At 41.7% G+C, this 20,007-nt stretch overlaps 1 protein-coding gene across 1 annotated transcript; it reads right to left on the reverse strand.

Annotated features, from left to right (window-relative positions):
- Window positions 1-4: 4 nt before the first annotated feature.
- Window positions 5-18,300, reverse strand: rab3gap2 (RAB3 GTPase activating protein subunit 2 (non-catalytic)). The gene is made up of 35 exons (XM_034126281.1): window positions 17,933-18,300; window positions 16,590-16,678; window positions 16,196-16,313; window positions 16,034-16,115; window positions 15,760-15,807; window positions 15,604-15,679; window positions 15,375-15,476; window positions 13,754-13,853; window positions 13,148-13,246; window positions 12,747-12,895; window positions 12,507-12,586; window positions 11,454-11,543; window positions 11,212-11,351; window positions 10,306-10,501; window positions 10,023-10,166; window positions 9,506-9,588; window positions 9,342-9,406; window positions 9,144-9,234; window positions 8,831-8,952; window positions 7,696-7,909; window positions 7,404-7,501; window positions 6,584-6,692; window positions 6,309-6,469; window positions 5,974-6,148; window positions 5,570-5,740; window positions 5,358-5,464; window positions 4,117-4,183; window positions 3,814-3,884; window positions 3,697-3,732; window positions 3,536-3,610; window positions 2,556-2,771; window positions 1,909-1,998; window positions 1,557-1,781; window positions 1,269-1,433; window positions 5-748 (listed from the first exon to the last, which is right to left on the reverse strand). The coding sequence occupies exons 1-35, from the start codon at window positions 18,039-18,041 to the stop codon at window positions 596-598; spliced, it is 4,116 nt and encodes a 1,371-aa protein (XP_033982172.1). The 5' UTR covers window positions 18,042-18,300; the 3' UTR covers window positions 5-595.
- Between the last annotated feature and the right edge of the window lie 1,707 nt (window positions 18,301-20,007).

A 20,007-nucleotide genomic window follows, 5' to 3' on the forward strand; every position in this document is an offset into this window, starting at 1 on the left:
GACACTGCATTAGAAAGCTCTTTATTCTGCAATGACACAGACTACAGAATAGGAGACAAACAGGCACAGATAGTACAGTACTGTCTGCATATATAAATAAAAAATAAGGTCCATATTTCTTTATGATACATCTCTTGTCCATGGGAGGGAGAAAGGAAGAAGGAGAACTGAACTCTGATATGGCACACAGTTAGGATACCAACACTGACATGTGATCTCTAAAGTTCCTCAGACAAACATGCCCTGTCCATTAATAACCATTCCTTCAACTTATTTTTCAGACAATAATCTTCAATAACACAATACAATTCATGTTACATGCGCGGAAAATATGATGGATTAAAAAAAAGGTTAAAAGGCTATAATATGCACTCTTAATCTTTCTTCAATTAAGTTGTGAGAACAAATATATCTTATAAACATGAGCTGAGTGACGAAACACAAAATCTCCATGACAAAGAGGTTCAGAAGGCTGTTAATCATATTTTCTCATTACCCTAAATTGGTACAGACCTTGTTTTATTTCTTAATTTCCTTCTCTCCACCTGCCCTCACTGACACTGCCTTTGAAGGTGCTGCCCTCCACCTCTCGGGGTCAGCCCTCAGCAGAGAGGGCCTCCACAGCCTCCAGCAGGTGCAGGGCCAGGCTGTACTGGGCGTGGTTCTCCGGCAGGATTTCAACCAGCCGGCCCACCAGCCTGCTGGTCTGGGACAGGGGGACGAGGGGGCAGCGCAGCTCACTGGGGTCCTGCAGGACAAAACAACATGTTATCAATATTACGCTGGTAAACAGGCAGCAAGACCATAAGGGCAACATGGTGTGTGTTCCAATCAGGGAAAATACTATCAGTGGACAAAACTCTTTGTGTTTCCCATAACACATTAACAGTGGCATTGTGTAAAGAAACTGCTATTTAAAGGGTTCGCATTCTAAAATAAATGAATATTTGCAAGTGATTTTCAGGATCATATATAAAATATTTGACTTGGTGATAATCGAAAATAATACAAATATACACTTTAGACCTTTAATGGATGTCAGAGCAATTAAAAAAAGAAATAGGATGCACAAGGGTTAAAAAGGAAAATGAAAAGAAATCCTGTTGAGTGAGAACACTGAATTCTTTTATTTGTTTCACTAATGTCAGTAGTCTGTTAGCTTCTGTAGCTCTGTCGCTGCAGACAGTAAGGTTGATTTGAGGATTTGTGGTTCAGTGTCCAGTCAGAAATGTCCTCAGTGTATAAGATGACATTGTCTGGTGCCTCACCATCGCCTTGATCCATGTGCAAAGGGTGGGGGGCAGGCGGGCCAGCAGCTCCATGGCGGACTGCGTCTGACTCTGGCTGTGGAGCAGACAGTAGCTCAGCCTCTGTCCCGTCAGCACCAGCAGCTGGGAGCCCAGCACGTCCTTATCCTCCACCTCCAGCATCACCTGGGGGGGGGGGGGATTAAGAGAAGTCAGAGCAGGACACTGGACTGAATCAAGCCCTGTGGTCAGGAGAATAGTTTGTTGTTAGTGTGTGCCTGCCACAAAGGAAAGCACATGTTCCCTTGCCTCCTCAGCGCGGGGGTCCAGGCCCTGGCTGTAGAGCTCACAGACCAGGTGTCTCCTCAGGATGTCGGGGTTGACCTGCAGCAGGGAGCCCAGCTCCAGACACAGCGAGGGCCACCAGTCAGCCTTGGGGCCATTCGAGGGGGGAAAGGGGGACGTGTTGCCGGAGGCTGAGATGGACGGATCGTTGATAGCCTGCACCCAGGCCGTCAGCACCCGGAGGAGGAACTGAACACAGGAGGAAGGAGGGAAACGTAGATAAGAGGACGGGTACGGAGAGGGAAGAAGAGACGGAAGCAGATGAGGAAAAATCCTTTGTTTTAAGATCTTCTTTTTCTGTTGACCCAGCTCTCACCTCTTGTCGTATTGACACCAGGCCGGGGTCCATGTCTCCGCTGGGCATCAGCTGGATGGTGGTCAGATCTCTGAAGAAAGCATTCTTGCCCTGAGAAAGCAGACAGACATGTTGGTGCACAAATAACTCAATACAATAGGGTTTAGTTTTTGTAATAACAACCAATGGAGAGTGTTCTTTATAATATTTCCCTTTGGTTATAACAGGTAGCAAAGATAACAAATGACACCTAACTAATGCTAGGATCACAATCTTAAAAAGAATACAATATTAAACTAAGTATTGAATTCAAAGTGGTCTGGTGACTCAATTACTTTTTTATTGTATAAGTGTAAACATTCAATAGCCCAAATAAGGGGTGCCATGGTACAAAAAAAGAAACCTACGTTTAAAACCTTAATTTACCTTGTTTTCTGACACAATAAAAAGTTTAAATTAGTTAATAAAGTAATTACTGTTAGTTTAACTCATTACTGTTATATGGAAAACAGTTTCTGTATGCTGTCAATTTGAGTTCTTAGAAAGGAAAAAAATACATGAATCGGATCTTTCCGGTCTGACTATCGTTAGACGAAATGTAAATGTGTGTATCTCTAAAGGATTCCCTTCTCTAATCATGAGTATATGTGTGTCAGCAGTCTCCTCACCTTGCTGTCAAACAGGCTGAGAGGTTTGACCTTCAGGCTAAAGGTCATAGCAGCATGTAGCAGGGAGGCGACCAGGCAGTGGTGCTGCACCAGAGGGTAGTGGACGCCCCTCTGCTCCAGGGCCATCTCAGCCAGAGACGCCGGGCCCTCTGCCCCGCACCACGCCTCCTCCATGGACAGCTCCGGGGCCGAGACCTCCTCCACAGCAGAGTCCGCCTGCGGGGAAACGCAGCAGAGGAGATGATGATGATGAGAAAGGCGTGTGGGTTAGTAAACAACATATGGTTAATTAACATTGTTACCACATATTTAAAGTGCAGAATACACACATGCACAAATGTAAAGCCCTCAAAAAGTGAGCTTTTCTCATTTTCCTGGCACTGTTGGGTTTGAGATTCACTGAGCAGGATCCTGCTGTTTGACACTCGAAGGCCATTTTTCCATTTCATCTGCTGAAGGCTGCTCTTAGCTTCATGAAAGTGAGTTTAATACGAGCAGGATTTGTGACATGCAAGCCAATCACGAGTAAGTTGCATACTGACTCGTGGTGTGATGTGGAAACTCGTAACCTGCAGTTGATTGAAGGTGGGTCACTACAGGCACCATTTATTAAGTTTGGGATATTTTGTTTCTATAACAAGTCCAATGTTAGGCTATTGAAAAGAAACATCAGTAATACAGATAGAAATAAACTGAGGGAAGTTTCAAGGTGATATCAGATATACTGTTTTACCCTACTGACCTGTAGTGTCTCTCCTTTACTTTTGATTTTTTTAACAAGGTGGTTGAACTATTTTGTGAAGAAACCATATCAGACACCAATTCTAATTGCAAGCAGCATGCTACATCACATGTGTATCAAGTACAGGTGTGGTTAGTGGGGCTAGTGGTTTCTCCATGCTTTTTACAGGAATGTCTTTACTTACAGGGTAATCTATAAAAGACAAAGGGCTCGTATTTTTAACCAATACTCCAGTCACCTCCATGAGGATCTGCAGCAGCTGCACACAGCAGCCCAGGAAAGAAGTCACGGCTTTGTCTCCCATCCCGACGTCCTGCACAAACAAATACATGTCCTTAATATGGCATCCTAATAACATAATTATACAATCAGAAATAACTTCAATTCAAATGTACTTACCCGTCGACATAAGCGATCTTTGGGTGCTTTCCCCACCTAGGAACAAGAAGTGTGAACATCTCATTTAGTGCCTCTCAGACTCGAAAACACATATGCATACGTATGTGTGTGACTTACCTTCTCCATGAGGTAGGCTGCTGCTGAGAAGCGCTTCACAATGAACGTGCTCCACATCATCGCAGAAATACCTGAGAGGAAAATCCAACGACACAGTAGAGACCGTCACTTTCAGAAGGTACTGATTTGAGGGGACATTGATATATTCTGCTGCTGTATTATTTTCACTCTGAGGATATATTTGAGTTGTTATTTAATGCATACCTAAAGAGCAGTTCACCCTTTACCTAATGGATTTGACATATTATTAGATAGATTTGAAAAACTATTATATTAAATGATTGGTAAAGAAAAGCCTCTCACCTAGCTGGATATGTGGACTGGAGACCAGCTTCAAATGTTCCACAGCACACCATAAATATTGGCCCTCCTACGAAGAGAATCAGGAGTCAGTCCAGATTTAGTCATTACATTCATAATAGTTTTCTTTACAGATCACTTTTCAAGCTTAAGAACAAACTAGAAAATGCGTGTGAATGCTGTAAACTGTGTACATTAGTTGCTGAATTTGGCTGAAAATGCAGAAAAAGCTGAATATGTTATTAGTTGAATGGTCTCTGTCTGCTGTTAGCTACAGAGACCAAGTAAGTGTGTTGCTGAACTTAGCGGAGAAATGCAGAAAAGTGAAATGATTTGAATCAAATTGTTACAGCTCAAATGCATTGCAATGACTTGAAAGTGAAATGTTAAACTGGAAGAGTAGGACAAATAGTGAAGAAGCTTAATATTTAAAAGAAAAGGTTTAAAAAAAGGTATAAACAACTAAATGTATAGCCTCAATGTCCTGAAATAGCTGAATCATTTAATAGTTGAATGGTTTCTGTAGCTGAAAGTAGGCTGAAGGAGTTCAATATTAAATGTAAGTAGTAGTGAATGAATGTTATCAAACACCTGTGTGTGTAAGCCCAGAGATCAAAGGTTACCATGGTGACAACGTTATCAAACACCTGTGATGACCATGGAGATGTGCTGTGAAAGGAGAGCCTTTCCATTGTTCTGAATGAGAGATAAACCTCTTACATTTCTAACTATAGTTTAAAAACGGTAGCTGCTTTCGGTAAAATGAATTGCAAGTGGAATTGGAAGTGGAATTGGGATTTGGAACCTTGAATTGGAATGTGGAATTGGAACCCTGAATTCAGATTTGGAATTTCAAATGTGGAATGACAACCTGGAATTGGGATTTGGAATCGAAACTTTGGAAGTGGAATTGGGATTTGGAATTGGAACCTAGAATTTTTTTTATTGGAATTTAAATATTGAATGGGAATTTTAATTTATAGTCAAATTTAGAATTGGAATCTAGAATGTGGAATTGGAATTTTGAATTAGAACCTGGAAATGGAATTTGGAATATGGAACCTGGAATTGGAATTAGAACCTGGTATTGGAATTAGCTCATTTAATTTTGTACTGGAATTTGGAATATGGAATTGAAAGAATCAAGTTAATATATAATTAGGTAAATTGAGGACAATAGAAATAAGCTCAAATCTATACGATTTAATAAACAGGAAGACTTATGTGCATGTGTGAATGTGTACCTCGGGGTCTTTGTTCCACTGCACCACATATTCCCAGCAGCAGTGGGCGGAGAGCAGGTCAGGAGACAGGGAGTGAGGGAAGCGCTGGCAAACTGCCACTAGCAGCTCTGAAAAACACATAATGAATTCATCTCAATGTGTCTGTATTCAAACTATTTTTTATCAGAAGCCAAGATTTGCTATGAGATCTTAATTCAGTCCTAAGTTCTGACCTGCTGTTCTGTCTGTGTCCTCTTGATTCCCCTCCTCCGGCTCCTTTCCTTCACCGGACTTCTGCTCGAGTTTTTCATCTGCCTCTTCTTTCTTTTGGAGAATCTCCTTCAATCGCTCAGGGGCCAAGTTGTGCCTAAACACCCACTTGGAGATACTGTCGGCAATGCCACCTATATAGATAATTAGATTAATTCATTAATTAGATAGATGAAAAGAACGGGATTAAAAAATATATATAAGACGATCTGTGTTATGAACTAAAAACCAGAATATGAGTACTGAAAGAAGTATGAGTATAAGAAAGAATGAAAATACTTCATAATAAGGTAACATAAAAAAAGAAGCATGTAGGAATAATGCTTTATGCCTGTTAATGTCCCTGAGGAACTTCCTTATGGTCTACCTGTGCCTCCCTCCAGCAGCGTTTTGATGGAGCACTGTGGTGCAGCGCCCCCTGTTGCGCCCTGAGGAGGAGGCACCAATAGCAGAGTCTGCAGCACCAACACATCCTCCAGCTGGCGAACACACACCAGCCACTGCTCCAGCTCAAGGGACACTGCCTCCCACTCTGACTGAAACTGTCACACACAAACACATAAAACAAGCAGGAAGTCAGGAAGTATGGTTTAAGTGTCAATATTAGACCCAAAAGAAATGAAGTCATAGTGCTGTTTGTGTTGCAAATCTGTATTTCTATGTGTGTATGTGTATCTGTGTGTGTGCATGAGACTTCCCTACCTTGCTGTCAGCCCGGCTTGTGATGCTAGCTTTGGTAGCGCGGTGAGCAACAAAAGCAGCCAGCAGAGCAGCAGCAGCGTTGTGGGACTGGATGCATGTAGTGCGGACCTGCTGCCACCAGGGAGAGATAGACTGGGGGTCCCAGGAATCCTCAACTGCACCTATTGAGAAAAGAGAGAGAAGAAGAAATGGTGACTCTCTTCTCCTTTTTTATTGGTTTGACTTGACAGATATTCAAGCAAACATGTCAGCACACTCTGGAGACATGCACATACCTTTCATGTTGCTAAGGGCGATGAGTAGTGTGTGTAGATTTTTGACAGTTTCTTCTGGTTTCTGTAGCACCTCCTTCTCTCTTTGCAACCACACACTCAGCAACAGGGACTGAAAGAAAGAGGAATGTCCTAAAGACTGCTGTAATGCGCATTTTTCACATGGCAGTTGTTAGGGCTATGGGAAACATTCTACAAAAAGAAAAAACTACCTGATGACCATTATCTAAGCCGGATCTATATTGCTTTCTCTCCTTCAGAACAGGTGGAAAACATTTATGTCAGGATCATTTTTAAGTGTTTGTTGTCGTTATATTTATTCTGGCCACACAACGTTGAAGTGCACCATTACCCCATGTTCTAAATAGGTGAGGTTTAATGTCTCCTTGCACTCTAAACAACAGTTATTCCTATATATTTTATAAATAGTATGTTATATTACATTATTATGTCTCTCTTTTGCCTGGAATAACTCCTATGAAAGCTTTTAGCTCCATTCAGTACATGTTATGGTGGTGCAATTCAACCTCCTGTGGTGGAAATTAGTATTACAACAACAAACATGATCCTGCAAAAAATTATCTATTCACCGTTTAAAAAAAAAGAAAGTTATGTTCCCACCATTTTAACATAAGGTTCTTTTTTTTAAGAAACGTAAAAACTATTAACCTGGCAAAACCTTTTTTTTCAACTGTTCTTAGGTTATTGACATATGATGGAAACAATTTAGATTAGACTTCGAAAAGGAACCGCCACATTATCATTTTACATTTGAACAAATACATATCATTATCCTATTTATCAGCCTCTTCATCCATCTTACCAGGAGCTGCTGAGGACTGATGCCTGCCTGCTGCAGTGTGTCACACATTTGATGGAGTGGGCTCTTTCCACACAGACAACCCCAGAACATAAAGTTCCCTGTGAAGGAAACACACGATTAAAGTCCTCAGTCTGGATTCATGGAGTGTACTCAAGATGTCTGAAGTCACTGAGATTTCTGTTCATCAAAGGGTTGAAAACATTGCATTTCTGTTCTCCTCCATAAAACTTGTTTTGAATATTTCTCTGGTATTAGACAAACACTTAAACATCTTAGTGTCATGTTACCCTACCTAGCTGATTCCATTGGGTTTCAGAGCCGCGGATTACCCTCAGCTCCTCTCCCTCGGTGCACTCCATCTGGGAGAGGAAGGCCTGGGCGGGCAGGAGGGAGTTGGGCGAGTCCTGGGCGAAGGACACACTGGGTCTGGTAGTGAGCTGAGCGTAGCGTTGTAAGGTAGGACCAACACGGGACAGCTCCTCCTCGATGCCTTCCAGAGACTCCTCCTGGGGGGGGACCACATCGGTATTATTTAGTGTACATCCGTTTAAGTGAGGAAGAAACAAGCAAACAATCATAAATAAGGTGATGATAGATCATAAGGTCCCGCTGCATGAAATAAGGATAAATATTACAAAAATAGCAACATTGTGAGCCTGTTCTTTCAAGAGGTTTCCTAGACCTAAACAATTCCTAGACGACTAATACTCGAACAATTTGGTTGACGAATCAATTATTGATTTAGTTAAGTCATTAAAGGTGGGGTAGGTACATTTGAGAAACCGGCTCGAGATCGCTAGAATTTGAAAATACACAACCGGAGAAAATCTGCCACTTCCTTATAGAGCCCCTCCTCCAACACACACGAACGCACACATGACCAATGAGGGCACGAGATAAGTTTGTGCCCCGATGGAAGGCTGACAGGCAGGCAGGCCATCCAGTTATTTTAGCCGGCCCGGCTAAAATGATTGGTCGTGCTTTTTACAGTATTACGGCTTCCACAGATGACATTTTTTTAATGGATTTTTTGTCAAAGCACTTAAGATATTCATTGCTATCGGGATGTTAAGAGCATTCCATGGAATATAACAAAAAGTGTATCTCGAGCCAGTTTCTCAAACTTACCTACCCCACCTTTAAGCATGCAAAACACATTTGTTTCTTCAAATTGTCGATCTCTAAGTTTGACCACAATACCTGTTTCTACATCCTTCTGTGCACCATGTTTTTTGAAATAGTTGTTGTTTTATGGTTCACCATCTTTGGACCTATATTATAGTTTATTATTACTTTTACTATTTTAAAAATATACAATCTTTTATAATGTTTTTATCCCAACCCATGTTAGCATATGTTATGTTGTTTTACAATTGGTTGTTTATGCGAGTACTATGAACAAGCTTTCTGTAGGTGTGTCCGCTCACATCTTCAGGGCAGGTCTCTGTGTCTGCAGCAGAGTGCAGCTGCTGGATGTCAGAGTAGAGCTGAAGCAGTTTCAGCTGAGAGGAGCAGAGCTGCTGTAGAGCTGGATCCACTTCATCTGGGTCTGTCATGCACACATACACAACAACACAGACATTCATTTCCATTTCCATGATGCTTCACATTTACACTAGTTCACATTTCAGCCATTAAGCTGGGCACATGTTTTGGAAACCAGTCAAGGACTCTTTTATTATTACATCTTAGATATATCAAAACAATATATATTTTCTTAAATATAAACTGAATCACTACCTTGTTGCTTTAGAGTGTCATATAAGGCGGATGTGATGTTAGCAAGACAAGAGACAGGAGCATTCTTATTGGACAGTAGTGACTCCAAAGCCTAAAAGGAAAGTGCAAAGACTGCAATTAGAAATACAACTGTGACCACAAAAAAATAGGCCTCTCTATTAGTGTCTGAAGCAATCAGTATTTTATATTTGTTTATACCTGCTTTTTAATGGCGGGATGTTTGATGTCCAGCAGCGCACTTTTGGCTTCGCTCTCCAATATATCTGAAAGACGAGTAGGACTTAGAAACGGATGGATTTTGGATCTCAGTTTATAGAATTATATCTAAACCTCCATTCTGATCTCACTCGAGGATCTCTTACCGGGCTCCACCTCTCTGCTCCTGAGGAGAGTAGTCAGTTTCTTTAACAGGTGCATATCTTTGGCTCGCTCACTCTTCTTGTCACTGAAATGGACAAAGATAGGGTTTGAATGGATTCCGTGCAGCACTCATTAAAAGGGTGTCTTAAAAATGCTTGTAGACTAGGAACAAGGTATCACAGCCTAAAAATCCATGATTGAAGGCAAGCGTTTTGAAAGAGTATGACGGCTTTTGTAGTTGTGGTTGAAGACCGTGCAAACGTAAATGATTACAGTCCAGTTATTAAAAATTCCATCGCCTTAACATTCATTAGCATTATCCAAATAAGGGTTTTGCCGAATTTAGGGAGCGAAATATGTACAAAAATAAGAAATATGTGTATTTTACCATTTGGTTTTTGCATGCACTATGTCTGACATATTGACTAGTGTGCTTCAGAGGTTGTTCACTATGCCTTTAAATTGCCTTCTACTGTTTATTTAAAGTGAACGTATGTGTGTTTTCCTGCGTGTACCAACCTGAGGGCCAGGTGGAAGGGGATGTTGACGGTCCTCAGAGCTCCTGTGATGGGATCCAGCAGACACACCTGCTGTGTGTGGAGCTGCCAGCCCTTACTGGTCACACTGTTCACCCCCATCAGACGGTAGCCAGCATACAGCAACCTGAAAGTGTGCAAACACATGAATGAGAGAATCATTTACATTTCACATTTGTTTTACAGTGCAAGTGCTTTTGCGATATGCTTGTTTGTGATGCTTTTAGGCTAAGACACATCTGATTTGCTTGTGTGCATGTTTGTACCTGCAGTGTTTGCCCACAGTGAAGGCTCCGACTCGGGGTCCGTGCTGCATCCCCCACACCTCCAGGATCCCTCTGCGCGGCGCGTAGATGACCAGGAACAAAGCATGGCGTCTGGGGTGGGAGGCAGAGGGGGATAAGTCTCGATCGACTCGCTCCTCTGGAACCTGCAGCCATCCCAGCTGAGCATCTCTGTAACCTGCAGGAAGTTAAACCAATGAATGGTCACATTTACATTTCAGGGACACATCCATGTTTCTATTAAATGCACAGCATCATAATTGATTATAAAGTAGGAACAGACTCCGTTAATGTATTTTAATTTTGCCAATTTTGGATATGACAATATTTTGGGCATCGTATTCATATTTTGTACAAACTGTAAAATCCACTGAGAGAAACGTAACATTTCTGTAAATGTCTGTATTGCCAATACAGACATTTGTACACATTTCTTTCACCTCATGGAGAGAACATAAATAATCTTCTTTAGTGGAATAACCATGTTATTATGCCAACTATCATAGTGATGGCTTATTGGTAGATGCAGACATAATGAATAATGTTTTACCAAAAGGTACACGACAATTAGGTGTAATAGGGAAATTACTTGAACTAACGTAACATGTTACATGATGTTACATCTTTAAACAAAAACTAGAAATGTCTTACTTTAACAAGCTTGGATGAGGCTGTCACTAAGGCACACAGTCGGCACAAACACAGCACATTTGACCTTTTTCATCTTGTGCATCTTATTGGAGAAAATGTGTTCATTTCTGTCCAATGCCGATAAATCTGCCATAACCAATGAAGCGCCAATATTTGTGTGCATCACGAGTTCAACTTCAAAACCTCTTAATAGTTCCCTTCTCAGTCCTTGGTCATCTTTCTCTTCTTTCTCCTCACCTTTCCACATGCGGATGGCCACGCCCCTGGCCAAGTCCAGCAGCGTGACCCGACCAAAGTCATCCGTCACTCCGGCCAGCGTGTTGCAGGGGGACAGACAGATGGACTCGCCATGACGACGGGAGTCTGGGAGACCAAATCTGAGTGGAAGAGGATTTAAGAGAAAGAACGATGAAGGTTCATGAACATGCTTCAAGAGCAGGGGCAATCGGGCCTTTGTGTTGAGATATCATGACTGGTACCTGATGGTCAAGGGCGTAGCAGGCTCCACCTTCGGCTTCTGTTTCTGAACTTCCTCTTCATTCTTATGCTTGTTCCAACCCAACCATCCACTGGGAGGAAATAATGAAACACACACAAAGAAGGTTAGCAAGAGACTAATTAGATGATGAATCTGTGAGGGAAAAATGGATAAAGGAAGACTAGAAAGTTGGAAAAAGTAATACAGGAGATTTGGCGACTGACAGGCAGTTGAGATACACCAGAAAGAGAATGAGAGGAGACTCAGGGGAGGATAGAAGCAAACCAACATCCTGTATTAAGCAGCATTGAGCAGAGAGCAGGCTATATATCACAGTACTGATTGGGCTGTTGGAGCAGAACTTAGCTAACAACAGTGCTGCATTCATTCTTCAAGTGTGTATGAGACAGGAAATACATGCTCACACTGGCACAAGGAAACATTGGACAACCCTATTTATCTTTAAAGTCATGCACTACACAAATTAGTTTAGTCCAGTTTGTTCCGTATTATTAGTTTGTATGTTTTTTTTAAAAATAATGATGTTCTAAATTTGCATATTTTTCAAAGGTTTTCTTATCACACACACACACACACACACACACACACACACACACACACACACACACACACACACACACACACACACACACACACACACACACACACACACACACACACACACACACACACACACACACACACACACACACACACACACACACACACACACACACACACACACACACACACACACACACACACACACACACATCACACACACAGCACACACACACACACACACACACACACACACACACACTACACACACAACACACACACACACACACACACACACACACACACACACACACCACACACACACACACACACACACACACACACACACACCACACACACACACACACACACACACACCACACACACACACACACACACACACACACACACACACACACACACACACACACACACACACACACACACACACACACACACACACACACACACACACACACACACACACCAGTACCTTGCAGCACTGAAGAGAGCTGAGGTGAGTTTACTGGCCACAGCCAGAGCCACGTGAGAGAGGAGAGGCTGGGAGCTTCCCTGAAGACAAACAGAAAGACACCAACAGCTGAGTTTACTCTCCCTAAATGCACTCTTATGTCTGGCCCTGTCTCTTGAATATCCAGTTATACAGTTAGGTTGCCTTATTTGTAATCCTCATTGGAAAACAAACGGCCTGCTCCTTCTCTCTCTCACTCACCTCTACAGCATAGTAGAAGCCCGTGTATGGCCCACCTCCCACAGTGACATACTGGCTCATAGCGGGGGGGTTTCCCTTGACTGAAGCATGAAACCCCCCGAGGATAGAAGCGTTCTTCATCTGGTCAAACACACACAGCGTCATCACGCCTAACAGCAGGAGAGATGGAGGAGAACAGGGATGTGGGGAAAACATTGAATAAGTGCTTACAGGGTTTCCTGTCATCGTTCTTTAATCTTATTTTAAATCAAATATTTAAACCAGATTCTGATTGTTGTCAACATATTATTAAAGTGTAATTCAAATTGACCTCTAATCACTTTTACCCTGTGATTCAAAACAAGGTCAGCCAAAAACACCAATCAGTATATTATAAGTGATCATTAAAAGTTATTTCCTACCCACACTACAGTGGTCCACAATGGTGTCCATGTCCTGCAGACCCCACTTCTTATAGGCCAGGGGAGGGGGCTGGATCACATCACTGCCTGCTGCTGCCGCTGGTTGGATAAAAAAAACACAGCTTGTCATTGAAACACCAAATGTTTGACAAGGGTTTTATAATCTATAGTTAGCAGTCATGTCTAGAAATTAAGTTACATTTAAAACAGGTACATTAATATTGACAGGAATCAAATTTGGTCAAATTAAATGGAAGACGCACACACACACACACACGGCACGACTAGATGCTCAGAGAAAACCCGCTAAAGCATGGCTGCTAATCTAAAAGGGGGTATGAGTGGGGCAGTTGTAGTTTTGTGTTTTTTTCCTTAGTACCTGAATGCATTGAGGCAAACACTATCCAAACAGCCAGCAAGAGAAGAACGCATCCATAGTTAGCACACTAAAACACTTTAAAAAAATCGTCAAGTTTGTTCGCTAGACACTAAAACCCTATGACTCTTATCCTACACTATAAACACACAAGCCAGTTAGTTGGATGCACACATACACACACACACACACTCACACACGCTCACACACGCTCACATAAGCAGCAGTACCTCTTGCCACCTGGTTCTTGCAGGCCCGCAGAGACTGGAAGAGGCTGAAGCCGTCGATGGTGACCATAGAAGCGGGGTACAGGATGCTTAACTCTTCATGCTGCGACAGAAAGAAAATACACAATTATCAAATATCTGCCACATATCATAGCGGGATACGGACAAAAGTTAAGGAACAAGAAGTACGTTTTCTTATGGGGTTACATGCCGGATTATTTTTATGAATCAAAATCTGAGTCCTGGGCTGCAGTGGAATTGTCAGTTTAGCTTAGGAACCTTCCTAACGGAGTGAAATGACCCGGAGGTCCCTCAGTGGCAGCCATGATAAGAGCCTTTGGAATTCTCTAGATGATAGGAAAGGAGGTTTGAAACTTCCTTTGTAACCTCCTTTAGCTTAGGAAACACTGGACCTTCCTTTACGAAAGGAAAGGAGAAAATGCTGCCCCACAATGCCTTGTGGCCGCAGCATTTGTCGTCACACAACATTCGTCGTCACACAACATTCGGCCGTTCACGGAAACAACCGATTATGACCGAGAAATTTGTATCATGAAAGTTACGGTACTTATTAAGCATTTTTACAACTTATGTGGTAACTTGCCAAAGTGCTTTGTTTTGAACGTTCAACACTATAATAATCAAAAGGAGAAATATGAATGTTACTTTTTTACTGAAATGATCAAATAAAGTCAACATTTCATAGTGTTTACTCAGCTCAGTCAGCTGTGTAGGGTTTCTTAAACTTTTAAAAGATGTTTTAATGGTGATATACACAGTGATAGATGTTAAGGACTAGCACGTTTATAATAAATACATTTGTATTTATTTTAAGATCTTTTCATACAGTCATACGTATTGGGATTCATGTGGATTAATATGTGTGGACCGGAGGGAGAGGGTGACAGCATAAGTTTCACTTTACTTTTTTATTTAAATTCCAACCTTGGTCATGAAGAATTTATGTTTCTCTGTTGTCCACGTTCATAAAGCATAAAACAACCTCATCAGAGCACGGTGCAGAGTATCTAGATGAGTTTACAGTAGTCCGCCATTCTTATTATACATCCATGTAGTCCGCTGTATAGAAAACTGTAGTTTCCCCACAGCTGACGCACATTTATGACGTCCGCTGGCGCATCATAAACACGTCGATAGTGAAAGAGCAGTCGGATTCTCAAAGCACCGCAGTCTCTTCTCCTAAATCCTTTTGAATTCTCCTATCCACTATTCCTTAACCCCGTGACGTTTCACACAGAGGTCAAGGAATAGTGGATAGGAATAGACGATAGGGGCTGATTTTTGGACAATTCGACTGCAGCCCTGGTGATGTTGCTGGGCAACCAGCAGAGACTGTGTGCTGTTTTCCGTAGCTGCTGGCTTGAGTTTGTGGCTATCATGGTGTGTGAGAGTGTGTGAATCATCATATCATTTGATAATGATCAGTCAATGTGTCAGTGAGTGTAATAAAAAAAACTCTGGAGTGTTTAGAAGATTAGAACGGTACTATATACATTTAATTCCATAAACCATCTTGTTTTCGGCAATACAACACAAGTGTATTTTCCTAGATAAAATTATTGTCAGACAGAGTTGTGGTAGGAGTCTTCGGTGTGTGCGTTACCTGCTCAGTCACTCCAGGATGACGAGGGATCTCATACGTGCGACACTTGAGCCTCAACACAGGGTCCTCATGTAGCAGCTGGGCCAGGAGGAGAACGCCATTCTGACCAGAAAGGACTTACATTTAATACTGACATTCCTGAGTATTTATTGAATGATTTAAAAATAAATGCCTGCTGAATGCCATTGTTGCATAGGCTAACGAAGCGTTGTAGTCCAAGGGGAGGTACCTCTGTGTAGAAGCGGACGTAGCCAGAAGTGAAACCCACGACCACACATGTCCAATCAGGCCGCCCTGTGGAGCTCCTACACACACATACACACATCGTCATGTACACAGAAAGCATTTTGCATTTCTCTCTATTCCCTTTTTTAGTAATTCTTACCGCTTCTGGCTTGCCAACGGTATGCAGATGGAGCTGCTCACACACTCTCTGTAGTGAGAAAACATACACAAAGTAGAAAATGTTTACTGTACAGCTCTCTCTCTCAAGAACTTAGAATAACTGTTCCTTTTGCTCATGTTTATTTGTTTCCCCACTGTCAAACAACTATCAATTTTCACTGTGACTTTCTTCATCCTTAGTAGTGTCCGTGTCATTTTCCTTCCTGTTGTCATCTAATATACTTACATTTTCCAATCTCAAATGTGACCCTTACCCTTCATCAGTGCTGAGTGTTCCAGTCCAGGACACAGCCAGGGTCATCTCCTCTCTGCCGCCATCATCTGTACGCCACTTAGCTGTAACAATGAATAATCATTAACAGCAATGTATAACTCCTCTGTGTGCTAAGAGATGAGTGAGTGTTTGAATATCTGACCTGAGAGAAAGACAGCCTTCTGTTCGCGGGCCACTACCAGCAGGTCGGAGCAGGGCGACAGGGACACGACACAGTCCTGCAGCCAGGGGGCCCTCTGCTCTGTGGGCTCCTCCTCCACCTGCAGGGTGAAGAGGACAGTCAGTGGGAGGGTACCTGTAGCTTCAATCTGCTAGTGATGCGAGTGATAACCCCATAAACTGTTGGCATTCCACTTTGTCACATTTTGCTTTAACTCAAACACCAACTTTTCCACGTCAGCCGCATTTAAAAACATTTTAACCATATTTCAAGACTTTTTTTTTTTCATTTTCCACACAGGTTTTTCAATTGCTAATGCATATAAAAAGTATATGGAGATCGCCTAATGTGAAAATAGAGACACATCATGACAGACCTTTGTGGCAGAAGTCGTTTCCTCCTCTTTGTTTTCCCCACTATCCCATGCCGACTCCCACTCAGAGGTCTCCCAGGACACATCATTTTCTGTAAGGGAAATTACAATGGATATTAACTTGTGAAATCATACTGATTTGTAATATAACTGGGCAAACATAACAGTGATCCTAAATTCATAAAAAACGGACTAATTGTCTCATTAAAAAAGCATGTGAAATCACAGGCAGTAGGAAAGTGTTGCGTCAAACCGCTAAAGACTTGTTAATTAAACTGTACCAAACTATAACAAATAAATGAGAGAGGACAAGAGGGGAACACTAACAAAGCATCTCCAGGGATATAACCTTATCACACTCAAGAGTGAGGGAACTAAGTGATGTTGCAAAATCCAGACTGAAATCCTGTTGCCATGGACATTAATAATGCAGTGTGTGTGTGTGTGTGTGTGTGTGTGTGTGAGTGTGAGTGTGTGTGAGTTGGTCAATGTCCTTGCGGTACAAGAATAAGGTGGTGACACCATCTGTGCGTTCAAAAGCATCAACATGAAAGGGCATTAGAGCCCCTGTGTGTGTATGTGTGTTCTCCTTTGTTGAGCATCCTGCAGTGATGTGTTCAGGTGCCTCATGTGGGATGACTCATAGCCAAAAGGGCAGACACTTTTCTCCTCCTCCCTTTCAGCACCCTGCTGATGGTATCGCACAGCACAGATGGAGCTCTCTCCATCATTCACTTTGCATAGCCGTACCATCAAATGATTTGCCTTTATAACTACAGTAAGGCCGTTAGAAAATAGCAGTTTTTAATAGAATTCATTTAAGATTAAGCATTGCGTTATATCCTTTTTTACAGCACTTACAGAACGGTTCTATTTTTAGAATTGTTTTGATACTCTAGTGATGTATGTCTTTTCTACTGTGAATTTGTATACATTTGCTGTCAATGTTAAATCTTACTTTTATTATATTTGTATCTTATTGTATCTTTTAAATATTGTTTACTCTGTGTAATGCTTGATAACACTGCTGCTGAGACAAAATAATTGCCCAATTTGGGAAGGAAAAACTATGTATCTCTCTATCTATATATAATGATCACCTGAAACCAAACATTAAAGTGCAGGTAGTTCCAGACAAACAGATCAATCCCCCTTTGCGAACTGAAGCCACAGTGCTGTGACATTATTAAGCTACAGTCCTTAGGTTAGCTAAGTGTTCGACTAGCTAGTTCTAGAGACAGCTAACTGGACTAATGTCACTTTGGTTAACAGTTAACTTATGTGCTGTAGCATGCTACAGACCTGCATTAGCCTTGTCTTTCTTGTGTTAGCCTAGTTTAACTCACCGGTTTGATTCTTCTCCTCCACCGGCTCGTTTTTCTGGCTCTGGAACAGGTAGTCCCGGACCGTTTTGAGCTCCTGGAGCCGACAGAACTCCAATAAGCTGCAGGACATCTCTCTCCCGTCCCGTCAGGTAGACGGGGGATCAGCCAGTTAGCCCGATGCTAACAGTGCAGTTGTGGAGAACCAAAGTAGCTTAGCAGTTTGAGTGCGTTTTCAACTCTTGCTGTCGTGTTAACTTTATGACAGCCTGTCGACAAAGACAATATAACTTACTTGTCTGTAACGGGCCCCTAAATAAAATATAACACTGGTCTTGTCCTCTTATTTTACCCAACATTTGCTGTGTCCACCCTAATGTGTTGATGACACATCGTTAGCACAATAACATGAAGGTACTTCCGGGTAAGAGCTGATTCGAGATTTTCAAGATAAAAGCATTTGGATGCACAAGTTTAAAAGAAGAACTAAAATGATATGACAGAAAAAAGGATAACTTTTTAAATCAGTATAAAAATTCCAAACCTAAGAAATATTTTATTGATATTTGAAAAATGTATTGGTATATGACTTTCACCAGAGGGTGGTGGTAGAGGAGCATGTTTGAGGTGCCTCTTCCTCGTCCTTTCAGCTCTCATTTCCCCCTGTGCATACAGTAGTCAAACTCTTGTAACTATTCTGGTGCTTGGTGATTTGGAATATACATTTCCTTCTACTTTCTGTTGTTATAATTTATATATACCCAATTTTGTGTGAATTGCTATGGTGTGATTACATTTAGGATATGTTTTCTGGATGCAGTCATGAGCAATTCATTTCATGCACTCACTACACAATTAAACATTATAAACCAGCACTGCTCATAAATATGGTTACAAAAAGTCATATAACTAAATAAGAATTATTGATGTTTCCCATGGAGTGCATTTATTGTACTGTTTTAAGTCAGGTAGTTGCTTTGAATATTCTCCTCCTCTTTAATGTATAATCTCAGTGTATGACTTCATCAGATAAAATAACATAGTTGCCTTAGCAGCATGTGCATTTTCATTTTATGGAATAAATTAAACTGGCACCTGCCACCAATTGTTTAAATACAGTAGCTGCATATTCTCTTCCTATTATATTGTATGTAGACATTTTGAATGTGTTCATAATACAACATTTGCTCAATAAACCATAGCAATAACATAATAATAAATTCCACTATGAAACAAAACGAACCAGATGGGCACTGACCAAGGCCAGGTCCCTGAATGGGTTCTCCCTTGGCCCATGCTTCACGCTTCCTCCAAGTTTCTTTTTATCCTGCTGCGACAAATATATAACCAAAAACAAACAGAAAACATAATGTCCTTGGTGGAGATAACGCAAGCTATATTGCCAAAAAAAGTGTATTAATGTTACTTACTTGCTGGTTGCAGGAAACAGGTCATGGCCTATTTAGCCTACGCTGTGAAGTTAGAGGTTCAGTGTGATTGTGAACTGTGTTCCCATGGTCAATACAATCAGTGTCTGTGCCTATTGGACTCTCTTGACCCCACGTAAAGTGTAATATTGGTGGAGTCTTGTGGGGTCAGAGGTCAAGGTTACTACTCTCTTTCCTCTGTGAACACACTGTAATCCTTGTAGTCAACATGACCAGCTGTTAGTGGCATTGTTCAACACTGCTCAGTGTCTTTCTTTCCCATCCTTTTGAACAATCTTTAAAAAGCAATGGGCATTTTGCCAATGTACTTTCCGCATCCTTAGTCAAAATCCCACCTAGCTCTCACACACACACACTAACTTACAGTACAGCGCGTGCACACGTAAACACAAACATACAAACTCACCTCTGGGGGGTGCCCAAAAGTTTCCGGTCCGGAAGGCCGGACCCAGAAACTCAGGAAACAATTGGGTGTCGGAGAGTTTCAGTGCCATTGCTTATTGAGCTGTTGTTGCGCGGGCTGTTTAAAGTCCACAGAAACAGCTCTCCATCTGGTTCCCCCTCTTCCTTTGTTGACAAGGAAGTGAACTGGCATCATTTTGTCCCACGATAGAAATGTTGTGATTTATCAGACACGGTGAGAGTCACCCT

The sequence above is a fragment of the Trematomus bernacchii genome, unplaced genomic scaffold, assembly GCF_902827165.1.
Source record: "Trematomus bernacchii unplaced genomic scaffold, fTreBer1.1, whole genome shotgun sequence".
Taxonomy (NCBI): domain Eukaryota; kingdom Metazoa; phylum Chordata; class Actinopteri; order Perciformes; family Nototheniidae; genus Trematomus; species Trematomus bernacchii.